The sequence below is a fragment of the Truncatella angustata genome (genome assembly GCF_020726525.1).
Source record: "Truncatella angustata strain MPI-SDFR-AT-0073 chromosome Unknown BKA67scaffold_2, whole genome shotgun sequence".
In the NCBI taxonomy this organism is placed as follows: Eukaryota; Fungi; Ascomycota; class Sordariomycetes; order Amphisphaeriales; family Sporocadaceae; genus Truncatella; species Truncatella angustata.
The window spans coordinates 6,247,907-6,262,212 of record NW_025763382.1 but is presented as its reverse complement, the minus strand read 5'-3'; the positions used below and the strand labels follow the sequence as shown (position 1 = coordinate 6,262,212).

The 14,306-nt window shown below is 49.7% G+C and overlaps 2 protein-coding genes across 2 annotated transcripts; one reads left to right on the top strand and one right to left on the bottom strand.

The window, feature by feature from the left end:
• Window positions 1-2,739: 2,739 nt before the first annotated feature.
• BKA67DRAFT_512551 (glycoside hydrolase family 5 protein) lies at window positions 2,740-4,149 on the bottom strand (the record flags this gene model as incomplete). Its single annotated transcript, XM_046097484.1, has 2 exons — window positions 2,740-3,676; window positions 3,746-4,149. The coding sequence occupies 2 exons, from the start codon at window positions 4,147-4,149 to the stop codon at window positions 2,740-2,742; spliced, it is 1,341 nt and encodes a 446-aa protein (XP_045962382.1).
• A 7,896-nt stretch (window positions 4,150-12,045) lies between these two features.
• On the top strand, window positions 12,046-13,624 carry BKA67DRAFT_514614 (glycosyl hydrolase family 43 protein; the record flags this gene model as incomplete). Its single annotated transcript, XM_046097661.1, has 2 exons — window positions 12,046-12,621; window positions 12,677-13,624. The coding sequence occupies 2 exons, from the start codon at window positions 12,046-12,048 to the stop codon at window positions 13,622-13,624; spliced, it is 1,524 nt and encodes a 507-aa protein (XP_045962381.1).
• Between the last annotated feature and the right edge of the window lie 682 nt (window positions 13,625-14,306).

Genomic DNA, 14,306 nt, shown 5'->3' with positions numbered 1-14,306 from the left:
TATGTGTGTGCTTGATGAAGTTCTAAGGTTAGGTGTATTCTAATCAGGGGGGGTTTAGACCTATTTCAATGCATGTATTAGTTACATCGCGTAAATTGAAATAAATGGCATTGTTCATGCCCATATATCTAAATAGAAAAAACAAGCCATCCAGACACATACTATAGTATAATCCTTGTTTCTCGAAACTCCAGGCCTTTGCAATATCCGCAGGTGCATTTTTAACTCTCCATTATATCAGGGAAGACCACGGAAGGGGCGCTATGATGCCTGCTCCTCTCATCCTCGAACCTTTGAAGAGGTATACCGGTGTAGCCTGTCTCCGGATTCGTGCCCGTAGTATAGATTACAATCAACCAGATGCTCTTCACGCCCTTATAATAGTTCGATAGTCGCCTATGTCCTACCAGAAGGTCTCGCTGGTCTCGCCGCTTGCGCCTCCGTTGAGGGACTTGGAATTCCAAACGAGAAAATTGACCCAGATTTAATATTAAGGGGACTCAAGGTCAGTCGCGAAGTACTACTTGTGTCAGAGGGTTTATGGCAAAGTGAGAGACTACAGAGCAAGAGAAGATCAACGCCTGCGCTAAGTATATTGATAGTTCGGGTTGACAGTGATACAGACTGAACTCTGCCTTTCTCTAGCATAGGGATCAGTATTCCTACTTTATGTAACCAAGTCCTGCCCCCCATGTCTGCGTACGCTGTGCATGCTCCTGCGTAGCGCCGGAACTGCGGGATCCGTAGCGTGCAGCACCTCTGTCTGAGCTCTGGCGATCCGGTCACACCAGCGTATCATTTCTTTGAGTAGTTCAAATCGACTAGACTCTGACAACTTCAAATTTGACTTAGCCTATATTGATAGACAGCAGAGTCTTGTGATCTGGCAGCTGTTCTATGTCGCATCGCTCGGATGCATAAAAAGCAGTTTTTGCATTGTGCTGCTACAAATTGCTTTTCACAAGGTCTAACGTTGATTATTGTATATATGTCACACTATATTTACCACAGTAAGTGAGTAGAAATTGTGAATCTTCACTTTTGTCTATTTTGGCTTAATGGTATTTGTGGTTAAGTGGCCGAGAAATAGGAGTTAAGTATTAGGGGCATCAGGAGCGCTACTACAACAGGTGCGCCAATGATAACATTAGTGCAGAAATGAATGTATATATTAGTTACTGGGTTTCCTACACAGAGAATCATTACTTTAGTGATCAGTCCAAACATACATTTTACCCATAGTGGAAGCCTATAAACATTTGGCAAGTATTACTTGTGAACTGCCCATGCCTTATTGTTTAGCATATTGAACCAGGACCACTGTCTTGTCCCTTAGGTTATAAGCCTCACGACGAACTCGCTGGTTCACTCGCAGGCTGATCACTAAGAAATGAATGGAAAAAATGAACTTGGTGACCAAAATAGTATCAATTAGCGACAACGAGCCATTCTCGTTGTCTTCCGAATGCACCGTTGCAAAAGCTAGCAACTCGACCGTGCCAAAAAGCATGAAAAGCATGCTCTGGGAGACTATTTACAAGTTCCATCCCTTAGACCTTATAATGATCAGGCCCCAAACAACCCCGGACGAAGGTCGTACGACCCACTTAGCTCCCTTGCAGTAATTGTACAGCCAACACTCACTACTTCAATATACCTGTTAAAGGTATCCTCAAGGTCTCTATTAGTGGTTAGTATACCCTATTAACATAAAACCAAACCCAATTTATATTATTCGCGTTTATCTACCCCGTAGTAACAGATTAGTCACATTAGGTAAGTGAAGAGAATGACCAAATTGGTTGACAAACAACTAATGTCAGCTTGTATAGCTAACAATATGACCGCGCTCGCACCAGTCTTACAAGCCAAATCTCGATTGTGGATAGCAAGAGTGGATACCGTAGGCCGGCTGCTTAGCGGTGTTTAATGGCTCGCAGCAATTTAGACTCGCCGGGCCTCTTATATTGGCGGTCGGGGAGTCTGTGTCTGTCTTAAGCTTGTCCCAACTAGACGTTAGCAAAATGGAGAACGAAAACTGAAAAGTTAGGATCACATGGCTAAATTTTACTACTGCGCCTCTCGATTAGATAGTTAGCACCGAATGAAGGACGGAATTCCAATGAGAATATCATTCAGCATGCGTGTGAGGGGCGTTAGAACTGTGACCTCGGAATCGGCTCCAGCAAAATCAGAAAACGGCGTCAAAACCCAATAACGCCTCCAAACTGGCCATATTTGTGTATGGCGCTCAACTAGCGCACACTAGGCTTCGTAGACTGACTGCAAGTAACCTTTAACAAGTTTAATCGACATCTTAGATCCATAGTACCTAAGCTTGGACATGCAGCGAACAATAGAAGGACTGGTGCAATGGCTGACTTATTCGCATTCTGACACTAGTTTTATCATCCCTTAAAGCGAGGACCTCAAGGCAACAGTGATTACATTGGTGGCAAGCACGTCTCGCGGTACCTGTTGAAAATGATCTTTTTTTCCACCATCTCCATTTGTATCGTTATTGTACCACATGCTTTGATATCTCGATTACCTCTTTAATTCACCCGTCACCAAAAATAACGTCTCTTTGAACGATGATCTTATCCTTGTTGTTGCAGAGAGGATGGCGCGACTGAGGTTTCTCAAGGTGTTCAGCCGTAGGTTTCTGATAAGAAAACTCTCACGCATAATCCCCCGAGCTGGAGCGAATCGTGAGGGATTTTCTCGTCCTATCACTGTCTATATCATCTTGACGGTGACCACGCCGTGGGCTGGGACGGAGACGGTGACCTTGCTATTGGCCAGCGTGGCGCTGGATGAGGCGAAGGTGCTGCTCTGGTTAGTAGCCCAAGCGGATGCGGCCTTTGGGGTGAAGCCGGAGAAGGACAGCTCGGCCGAGGCGGCGGAGGTGCCACCGTTGGTGAAGACGACGACAACACTGCTATCAGTGTTTTTGAAGGCTCCGATGATGACGTTGCTGATGGTACCCGACGTGGCAACACGGATGGCACCCGGCCGGATGTATCGACTCCACATGGCGAACGCCCACATGATGGCGCTGGGCGTTGCGACGCCGTTGACCACGTCCACTAGGTGGGACGCTGACTGGGTCTGCCCGTTCTCAAAGCCCTCCCAGAAAAGGTATGCAGACAACTGGGCATTGACTATGGCGACAGCGAGCTTGTTGGCCCATGTGAAGCCCTCGGTGGCGGCACCCGAGCTGTACCACGTGGTACTGAACGCGCCGCTCGGTGCGCCTTCCGTATTCCACCTGGGCAGCGAGGTCGCATTCAGGCTTGTGGTTGCATCAGACGAGTAGCTGTGCGCCGTGATAACTCTCAGGTGGGATGTGGCACCACCAGACACCAGGTAGTTGAGGTACGTAGCCATGTTTTTCCATCCGAAAGTGTCGCAGCAGGCGATGCCGACGTCCGTGTGTCCTGCATTGACGAGAGTCTTGTTAAGAACACGAATGAAGTCAATGGCGTCGCTGGCGTCATCGTTGATCTGCATCTGAGAGTACGAAACCTCGTAGTCGGGCTCATTCAGGAAGCCAAGCTGTGTGATGGGTAGTCCCTCGGCATTGTAGTACTCTACATATTTCACCAAAAAGTTGGCGTAGGCTTGTCTCCAATCTCCTGTAGAGCAGGCGTGGCCGGAAGATCCGCATAGGTAGCTAAAAAATTGCGTATTAGTCAAGGCCCCCTCCAATGAGTTAGTGTTGTTCTCATATGATGAAACCTACCCAGGTGTTGATTCGTTACCGCTGGTCTTCATAAAGCCCGGTGCGCTCCAGGCGTCTGCGTATATGTAGTCCACCCCATAGCTCTTGGCTTGCTGCGAAAACCAGACCTGGCCTCTGTCATCACCATCCCAGACATAAGTTGGCGTGCTGTTGGGCGAGCCAGGGCTGTTAGGCTCAATACTGTCGCCGCTTCCGCCCGAGCCAATGCGGTTCCGAATGATCGAAAATCCGGCACCGGTCGAGGTGTTGAAGAGGTAGTCCAGAGCCGCCTTCTGAATAGTTGTGTCGCTGAGGTCTTGGAATTCTGAAGCCCTACCGAACGCCTGGGAGAAACCGAAGCCATGGATCTCCTGATATGACACGGTCATGGACACAGTGATGGCTGTCTGAGCCCGAACGGGCATTGCGGCCAGACCACCCAGGAGGGCGAGTATAGTGAAAATCGTCATCTGGATTCGTGCTAAGCAGCTAAGTGGCCGAAGTCGTTAATCTGGGTTACCCGAGATTATTAAGCTAGACAACGATTGTTGTAGGTCTAAATAGCTGCGCTGATCTCTTATATATTAAGAGATCTGTGCTTAATCTGTCGACCGAGGCACCATGTTCATATTAAATTTCTGCTCGGTATGGGGGTACAAGTACAGTTCGCTTGCGGATCATTTGTAACCCTGAATGTACACTTCCCTGTGGAAACGTGACACTGAGTTTGGATATTGTCGGGTATAATCTGTACTACGGTACCAGGCCGAAAAACCCACAGTGGTACAGGTATACATCCGCTTTCTGCCAACCAGCGCCTTCAAATGAGTACTTTATCGAGCTTACACTCTGAAGCAGGCCTGAGCTTTCGACATCTCCTCCTGCTTCAAACCAATCAACGCTTATAATTTCCTCGATCTTGTCTCGGTACATGCCCCACGATGATTAAATACCCTCTAGTACTCTACCTATCCTCTACAATCTAAATTGTATGTCTAGCGCTTAATTTGATATTGTGGGGTTGCACCCCACTTATCTATCCCTACAATTTACAGATCTAGATTGCATGTCTAGCGCTTAATTTGATATTGTGGGGTAATACTCTCTAATCTATCCTTTACAAATCTAGATTGCATGTCTAGTGGCTGATTGGAGGAACTACGTCACACTTCCTCCGGCTTGGGCGATTCGATTGATTGATTGATTGATTGTATTTAACGTGGGGACCGTCCCTTACTAGGGCAAACCACGCCTCCCAGAGCCATACATCGCAGGGTTTTGGAGGTATCAGTATCTACATACATTCCAGCCTGCGCACGTGCCAGTCCACGCTATTGCAGGACCTGAGTGAGAACACTCACTCAGTCCGTCAATTCAAACGGCCCTTCATCTCGGGCATGTCCTTGTGAAAAAGTTACTCCTCTCTACAAAACGCGCCCACTGCGCACTCTTCTCCCCCAAATATTGTGTATAAGCCGCCCTTGGCGTGTGCCTCGGGAGCAGTCGGTGTCCTTGCAATTTCCTACAGAAGAAAATATGCTCTGGTGTCTTTCTCTCTCCGCAACTGCAGTGGTTATTGGAGTCCGTATGCCCGAATCGTTCATGATATGCTGCAAAGTCGCCGTGGCCAGATCTTGCCGCCAGGAGCCTGTGCAGCGTAGCCCTTTTGAATGAGACGAGGTTCTTTGACACCGCCGCATATGAATGCACATCTTCATATCTGGCTTCGTCTTGCGCCGCCCACCAGCGGGCAAAATCGTCTTTTCTCTTTCCTTTGAGATGTCGCCGTACCCATGCAACCGTAGGCAGACTGTCTATCCTCGTCTCGAGCATTGCGCCTTCCTTGGCAAGTTTATCAGCAGCTTCGTTTCCTTCGATGTCTTGATGTCCCGGGATCCACTTGACCGTCACCCCAGGACTGTGCCCTGATGCAAGCTCCTGGAAACGTAGAAAGATGGCTTGCGACGATTCCGGTGGTGATCCATTTAGCCCGTCCACCACGGATGTGTTGTCCAGACAGACAAACAGTCGTTTATTCGGCCCGATCGTCCTCGCCGCTGCGAGTCCCTGCAACGCTCCGTGCACTTCGGCGTCGAAGACCTCTGCCCGGTGCAGCCTGCCTCGGTTTCGGTACACTTCTTCGGTGGTACCGCCTTTCCTAATGGTAAACCCCCAGCCTGTGCGCTTGTGTCCCTTTTCCTGTAACTGCGAGCCGTCCGAGTACACGATCAGCTCTTCTTCCTCATTTCTCTCCCGGAGCCATTCTTTGAGCAGCTCAGCTTCTCCATCCTTGCCTCCCCGATGTGGTGGTTTCTTGAAAGATGGCCGGACCAATTCTGGCCTCGGAAATATGGGGACTAGCTGATGGCATCTCTGGAGTCTTGTGGGGTCCTTTCGCGCTTGTAGTGGCAGCCGCCGCACTAGTGGATGCTCTTTGTCGACCCGCCCAAGCCGGAAACCGTGGCGTCGGCGGATGGACTCTGCCAGTATCTCAGCCGGCGGCATCTGCGACTCGAAATGCAGAATATGGCTTGGGTGCGTTCTCCACACAGGCAGAATGGCTCTCATTGCCGTTCGTAGAACGGACTGCATCTGCTGGAGCTGTTTCTTGACACGGCATGACGAAGTCGTGTTATCCTGCCTCGTCCTTTCCCGTCCTGGGTACCAGACCTCAAGGCCGTGCGTGAGGACCGGGATCACACAGGACGTGACGGCTTTCCTTGTCGACGCTACCGGAAGACCTCTGACGGTGTTGCATAGACTGCGGATGTGGTTCGCCACTCGGCTTGCCTTGCCCGTCCAGTGCTTGACATGGTCTCTGAAAGTCAGTTTCCTGTCGAGGAATACTCCAAGCCAGCGCATCGAAGGCTCTGCCCTCTTTCGGGCGGTGCCATGGGTGACGATAGGATTGTTGGTGTCTCTTTTCCTGGAAAAGTGCATAATCTCGGTCTTGGCAGGGTCAAATTCCACGCCATTGTCTTGTCCCCAGTCGATGAGCTCTCTCAGTTGTTCTGTCGCCTCGACGGCCGTTTCTTGGAGTGTCGTCCCGACGTTGAGGATCCCAATGTCGTCTGCATATCCAAATCGCCGCCGTCTTGTACCCAGTTTTCCGCAGATGGGTTCCGTGTAGAGCATGTACAGTATGGGAGACGTTGGTGAGCCTTGTGGCAGACCGCAGTGGAGCGGTTCGACCTCGGTCAGGGTATCCTCAAACCGCACCCTGGCAGAACGCTCTGTCATAAACGACTCTGTCCATCTGATCAGAAAGTGGGGCCAACCCTGCTCCCTCATCCGCACAACCAGTCGACCCACGAGGGCTGCATCGAAGGCACCTTTGACGTCCGCTGTTACTAGTGTGGCAACTAAGCCTTGGTCGAGAGCTTGTTCAATATCATGGACGAGTGCTGCTACTAGATCGGTCGCTGCACGCTTCGGCAAGGCCCCGAAGTGTTGTGGTGCCAAGATGCCGCGTTCAATCACTGTCCATGCTAGCCTTTTGCCGACTAGTCTTTCAAGCCCCTTCCCAAGACATGATAGGAGAGAGATGGGCCGATAGGTCCTGGGGTCAGAGTAGTCCTTCTTCCCTGGCTTGGGGATCATGACCACCTCGGCTACCTTGAATGGCTTCGGGTGGTACCCGACCATCAAGCACCTTTGAAAGAGGTCCGTTACATGCTTCCCAATGATAGGCCAGCATGCCTTGAGTATCTTCACGGTAAGACCATCCACCCCAGGCGAGGTGCTGCTAACCCCGACCGTGCATGCCTCGGCCTCCTCTAGCGATACGTGCTTTTCGAAGGGGATGGGTGTCCGCTGTCGCACTGGAACTGACCAAGGATTGGGAATGTCGTTTTCCCCGTTGTTTCGCTCTAGCGTGGCCCTTCGCAGTGCGTTCGCCTTGTCTAGCTGTGTCTCAAAGATTCTGTTACCGGTTATGATCGGGGGCGCGCTCAGACCTGCTGTCATCTTGTGCCAGGATATGATTTTGAACAGATCACTCGGGCTTTTGGCTCCGTCAATCACACCCCGCCAATACTCCCTCTTAGCCTTCCTCACAACCTGGCGGAAAACTTTCCTTGCGGTTTTCTTGTCCCCTTGACTCGTATTACTTTTTGCTGCGTTTCTGTATTCTTCAACCGCGGTTCTGCATTCATCATTCCACCAAACCGTAGATCGGAATCGTGACGTCCTCCGACCAGCTATTTTGATGCAGCTAGAGATAATCTCACCCAGGGTCTGAGCGTAGCCGTCTAGCTCCTCCCCAGTATAACCTAGCGATGGAAGTTCGTGCAGCCTGTCATGGACCATTTCCACCAGCTCAGGTATGTTGTCAACTGGTACGGTCCATCTACATGGCCTTGTCACCCGTTCCAGATCCCTAGAAATTGGTACCACGACCCGGAGTGTTTCATGGTCCGACGTCGAGTGGAGTGCCTCGCTGACTGCCGCCTCTGCCATTGGAATGTCGGAGAACACCAGGTCCAATACATGGCCATCGTCGTGCGTCGGCACATCGGGCTCGGAGATCAAGTCTAGGCCATGTGCAGACATGATGTTACCCAGCATCTCCCCTCCATGGTAGTTATGGTTACCCGATTCCCAAGAGGCGTCGCCGGCATTAAAGTCGCCCGCAACGACACATCCAGACGGTGGAATCCACTCTTCCAAAATCCTGTCGACTTGCTGCGGGTCTGTGGTTGACCTGTATACGCTAACAAAAGTAATACCTCGCACCTTGACCCACGTCACGTCCCTGGTCTGGTAAGGCCGGAGCTGTTGGGCTTGAAGGTGCTTCCTCACATAGACCAGCGACCTCGGCCGCGTTGTATCACTGTCCCAGTTATCTACCGGGGAAAACACGTTGTAGTTGGGATGCGCCTTGACCATCATTCTCCTGCCTGGTGGGACGCCGATCCACGGCTCCTGCATCAGAATAATGTCCGCCCTCTCTCCTTCGTAGTCGGCCAGGTTAAGAGCTAGTTCAGTCGGATCAATGCTCCTCTGCCCCCCTGCCGCATTCACGCAGTGCACAACAAGGTGTCCGCGTCGTGTCTGTGTCTGATTCCTAGTTGCATTTACGGGCATACGATAATCGTCTCCTCATTGTTGTCCTGTTGGCTCTCGTGAGCCGTGCCTGTTTCATCTTCGACTTGCATCGCATCAGCGCTCTGCCTGTCATCCCTGGCTTCGGTCCTGCCGCTTCCTGGAGCGACAGTACTCTCTTTTGCAGAGCTAAATGCCTGAGACCTCGCACGGTCGCCTGCCTGCCTTATCTCGCGTAATTGCTCCGCGCCTGGTCTGCGAATAATTCCTTTCACCACTTTCGGCCGTGCCGGGCACTTCTCAAAAGTGGCAGCATGCGGGCCGTGACAGTTGACGCATTTGGGGATTGGCTTGCTACAGTTGCCTTCGTGCACTGGTTTGGCACAGGTTCCGCAAATTATCTTTCCACAACGGTAATTTCTGCCATGAAAGGAGAAGCAATCTCCACACTGGGGAACTCGGGGTTCCCGGCGTAGACGGTACGACGTCATGGAGTGTGCAAAGAGCCTGAATGGCCGATTGATTTCCCCCGTAAAGGAGACGAGCCAGTCTGTCTCTGCGTCACCATCAGATGTATGCTTAGACAAGACACACCTCACAGGCCTTACGCCTGTCTGAAGTTCTGCCTCGTTGGCAACAGCCGTTTCGTCGATCTCGACTGTAAGCCCCTCCGCTGTCATGACTTTTCGTGGACAGCCCCGCAGCTTGTAGTGGTGCCACACGACATGTTCTTCAATTTTCTGTGCTTTGAGAATGTCGATAATCTCGCTCTGGAGGGCCAGGAGTTTTGCCTGGGTTGGCTTGTCCCGTGGGTGCAGCGTAAAGCCGGAAGCGCACCGGGTCACCTCGCGGAGTTCCAGATAGTCGAGTCCGAGTCTTCGCACGAGGGTGGACTTGACGCCATATGGTTCGAGTCGGGAGTTATCCATGCGCACAAATATGCGGTTGTCTTCTTGCTCCTTGCGGCGTGGCCGGTCCGTACGGTCCATGCGGTCCATGCCTCTTTCATCAGCTGCTGTATTTCGCTGAGCTCTGTGCGATGGAGCCGAAGTGTTCTTCGAGGCAGCTACTTGGGCGTAGGATGGTTTGACATGTTCTCCTGTCGGCGCTGCAGCATTGGCCTTCCGCCGTGCCGACCTATGTTCTGTAAGCCAATCATCGAGGCGGTTAGCGAAGAAGGAGCAGAACTCCATTGCATCGAGGTAAAGGTCGGTGCCTGCTTTTTGGAGGACTTGATCAATTGCATGCGCACAGTCCTGAAACAGCTTTATCTTTTCTTGCTGGATGCGCAGGTCGCGTTCAAGAACTGCAGCGACCTGATTCTGACAGTTGCCAGGGCTCGTTCTGCGCTCATCATCGTCGGCAGTGTATCTTCTGTCGTTGACTTCAACGGTGATGTCTTCAATCCGTGGTCGCTTAGCTCCGATGATGCTGTTGATCTTGCCAGTACCGCCTCTGGTGTTGAGGGGGGAGGATGGTGTGTAGTCGGTTTCAGTAACCTGTGACGGGCTGCTAGCAATGTCGCTAAGTAGGACTTGGCGGAGCCTGCTCGGGGTAGTGGGGCCGCATGGCTTCCTTGGGGTGCGAGGGAGAGAGGCTCCATCGCTTATAGTCCCCGGGCTGGAAGCGGGTGTGCCAGGCGGCTGGTCTATAGGGGTTGTCATTCAGGTCAAAAAGAATTTTTCGAATGCCAAGAGATATTAAGGGTGTACTCCAGTGGTGCCACTAAACTAGCGTAGTTGCCTTGTCACGCCCTAACAGCGGGGCGCCAAGAAAAATAGTTGTAAAAGTTCGTTGGCTTGGGCGATTCGTGACGTATGTTCTTAAATACCCGGACAGGTGGGTGACACAAGAATTGGCGCACTGGCCACTATAACCTCTCAACTGTGCACCAATTCTTGTGTCACCTACCTGCCGGAATGACCATCGTGTTTGAACTCATGCAGCTCTTGCGTCGCAGTAAAAAAGAAATTCCATAATATTTTTTCTCGGGCTACTACGTATATTGGTTAGCAACGCGCCATTCTAGCCTTAAAAGGGAACAGTTTTGTAGAGAAGTCATGGGAAAGCAGCAACTGGTGGACTTTATGCAGCGCTAGGGCTTTAGGCTAGTCACCCCTGGGGAGAGGACACGAGGCACCAGCATGGTAGCAGGGAGTTGACGATTGCGTTACATCTTAGCTAAGCACTAATCAAGTAGTTTATGTGCCTCAATATAAGATTAAGCAGTGCTTTGGCTGGTGGAATCCCCTCCACTTCGCATATACACATTGCTTGAAAAGCTTACACCACTAATCCTTTTCTATCAGCCTTCCTTAGATACCACAAGGCTCACCGTTGACAAAGCAGGAATGGAGCTCTTAGATGTTCCATTCTGGCTGGCTCGAGTTGGTTCCAACATCCAAGCTGTACTTGTCAATGTCAGGGGTTTTCTTCACTAGATAGATGCCGAAAACTCGACAAGCAGCAATGTCCTTATCAACATATTAGGTAACTCAGCTATCACTCCGAAACGTTTCTAGTTCTTTGTTAACATAGTTCAGCAAAATTTACAGAACCTGGGGCTAGTAGAGCGCTGCTGATGTTAATAGACAAAACATGATTGGTTTGCGAGTGTAGATTGCCTTGTTTTAATATCTTCTTATCCCTCTCCCAAACTATAGGAATTGAGGGGAAAACATGCGACTGTCTGGGTTCTCAACTTGCTTACAGCTTGACTTTGTGCCGAATCTCATCTCCAAGATTACTACCATCCCCCATGTTGGTTCCCTTCAATAGGGCTGTACACCGTTATCAAGTTGGTCACCTGCCAAAGGTCCCCACTCTCGGCAAAATGCGGTGTGCCCACTCTGTTTGTTTAGCCTAAAACTCTGTACACGTGGAAATGGGCCAATGCTTACGATGCTTGTCTTGTTTCAACCAAGATGACATACACTCAATGGTCTAATTAAGTGGATACGACCAGATGCATAGTTCCCCAATCCCTTGAGCAGGACTACGAAATGCTTAGATATAAAAGAGATTCAGTCCTACCAAAAGGTTGGTAGAAGCAAAGAACCGGCCGGGATAGTGCTTCGACACCTAACTTCCCGCTCTGCAAGCTTCATGGCTCCAAGTGTTCGAAATCCAAGTCCAATCCCATTACAAAACGGCCCGTACACCTTGTAGAGTTCATGACACCTACATTCAATTCTTTTGGACGGTACCAAACGCTCGACCGTTTTATTTCTTATCACTGAATTCTTGATTTCATGCCCATGATGTTTACTCCGGTCTATATGATTTTCTACGTAACCGTGGCCCTGGCGATATCGAACTTCACCAACCCTGTGGTATATGCAGACTTTGCAGATAACGATGTTTTCAAAGGCCCTGATAGTGCTTACTATTTCTCAGCATCAAGTTTTCAGTTCTCGCCAGGGGCGCCAATACTGAAGTCTTTCGATTTAGTCAACTGGGAACTAATTGGTCACTCCGTACCATCTCTTGCAGGATTTGGGCCCAAATTTGAGATGAATGGTACTCCGCCATATGTTTCAGGCGTTTGGGCCTCGACCATGCGGTATCGCGGAAGCACGGGCATGTGGCATTGGTACGGCTGTATCGGCTTTTCCAAGTCTTTCATTTATACTGCCGCCTCAGTGACCGGTCCTTGGACACAGGCGGGAACAATCAATACTTGTTTTTATGACTGTGGGCTATTGATCGATGATGATGATAAGATGTATATTGTCTATGGCCAAACCAACATTAGTATAGCCACATTGGCTTCCGATGGGTTGAGTATATCGACATCAGCACAAGTGTTTACAGGGCCTGACGGTCACACTGAGGAGGGTTCACGGTTATATAAGGTATTGAATGATCCCCGATGACTACAAAGATATGATTTTTGACAAATACACAAAGATCAATGACTACTACTACGTACTGGGCGATAGACCTAATGGCACTACTTACGTCTGGAGGTCCTCCTCTATATATGGAAATTGGACCTATCAAACACTACAGACTGGGGTTTCTTCACCTATTAGTGGTGGCGGGCTTATTGATCAAGGAAGTTTTATCCAAGGACCTGATCGCAACTGGTACTTCATGTCCTGCACGTGGTCCTACCCAGCTGGTCGAATACCTATCCTTGCCCCAATTACTTGGAATAACGACTGGCCAACTTTGGCTGTTCCTGGCAATAATTGGGCCGTTTCTTATCCGTTTCCTTCAACTTCAGCCGCCCCACAAGTCGCCTGGACTGGCACCGATGTTTTCTCTGGCACATCGCTGAGAGAGGCGTGGGAGTGGAATTTTGCTCCCGATATTACCAATTTCACCATCAACAATGGTCTGACGTTGAGGACAGCCACAGTAACCAACGACCTATACAAAGCACGAAATACTCTTACGCAACGAACCTACGGTCCTTATCCTGTAGGAACGGCGAAAATCGATTTTTCCGGAATGGTCGATGGTGACTCATGTGGGCTTGCAGCTTTTCGAGATTCTTCCGCATGGATCGGCATTATGCGGTCAGGGACTAGTTACAATCTTGTCCAAGTATCTGATGCTACTCAAAATGCGACCAACAAATGGTCCACAATAAGCAATGGCACTATATCAGCAAGGAAATCTATCTCTGCTGGTTCTATTTACATTCGAGTATCTATGGACGTTCGACCGAATGGTGCCAAGTCAGCAAAATTCTCATATTCTTCGGACGGATCGAACTTCACAACCTTTGGCTTAACATTCACACTAAACACCACTTATAATTACTTTACAGGCTATCGTTACGGTATCTTCAATTTTGCTACGAAATCTCTGGGCGGCTTTATTAAAGTTATCTCATTCACAAGTAGCTAAGGTAGTTAACTTAAAGTGTGAAGGGCGCAATTTACGGCCCAATGTATTTGTGTGGGAAGGTTGATAAGACAATCGAACTTGTTGAAATAAATGTTATCCCTACAGCTAAGTTCCGCCGAATACGTCACATGAGTCATCTTTGTCACTATAACTACAATCTAGATGGTTGTAATCTAAGCAGTCTTTAATTCCAACAGAACTATTTCTTGGAGGATGGGGCCTGTTCTTATCTTTATTCCTACCACTGTAGAGTGCTGTACCTTTGCGGACAGGCAAAAGAAGAACTAGATCACTTCCTTTGTAGTTCCAGCCGCTGGAAGTGGTCCTACCGTCCTAGTGATGGGCTCTATAAAGTTGAAAGTATATTGCGCGAAGCCGAAACCCGGCTCGTTATTAATAAATATATATATGTGCATTTACAAAGCACACCTTGCAGTGCTGATGATTCCGAGAGAGTAGAGGAGTGGGCTCGGCACGCCTGTATGCTTGGGAAGATCGACGAAATCAAACCAAATTCCGCGCTTCTAGCCTTTCCAGCCGAAATAAGATTTCAAATACACGACCTTCTTATCAGCCGATTCAACCGTGAGCAGGACCCATCGTGGGCGATTGGAAACACATGTCAACAACTGGTTATGCTAGAAGTGATTCAAGCTCCACAATATCGAACAATGGAACCGGC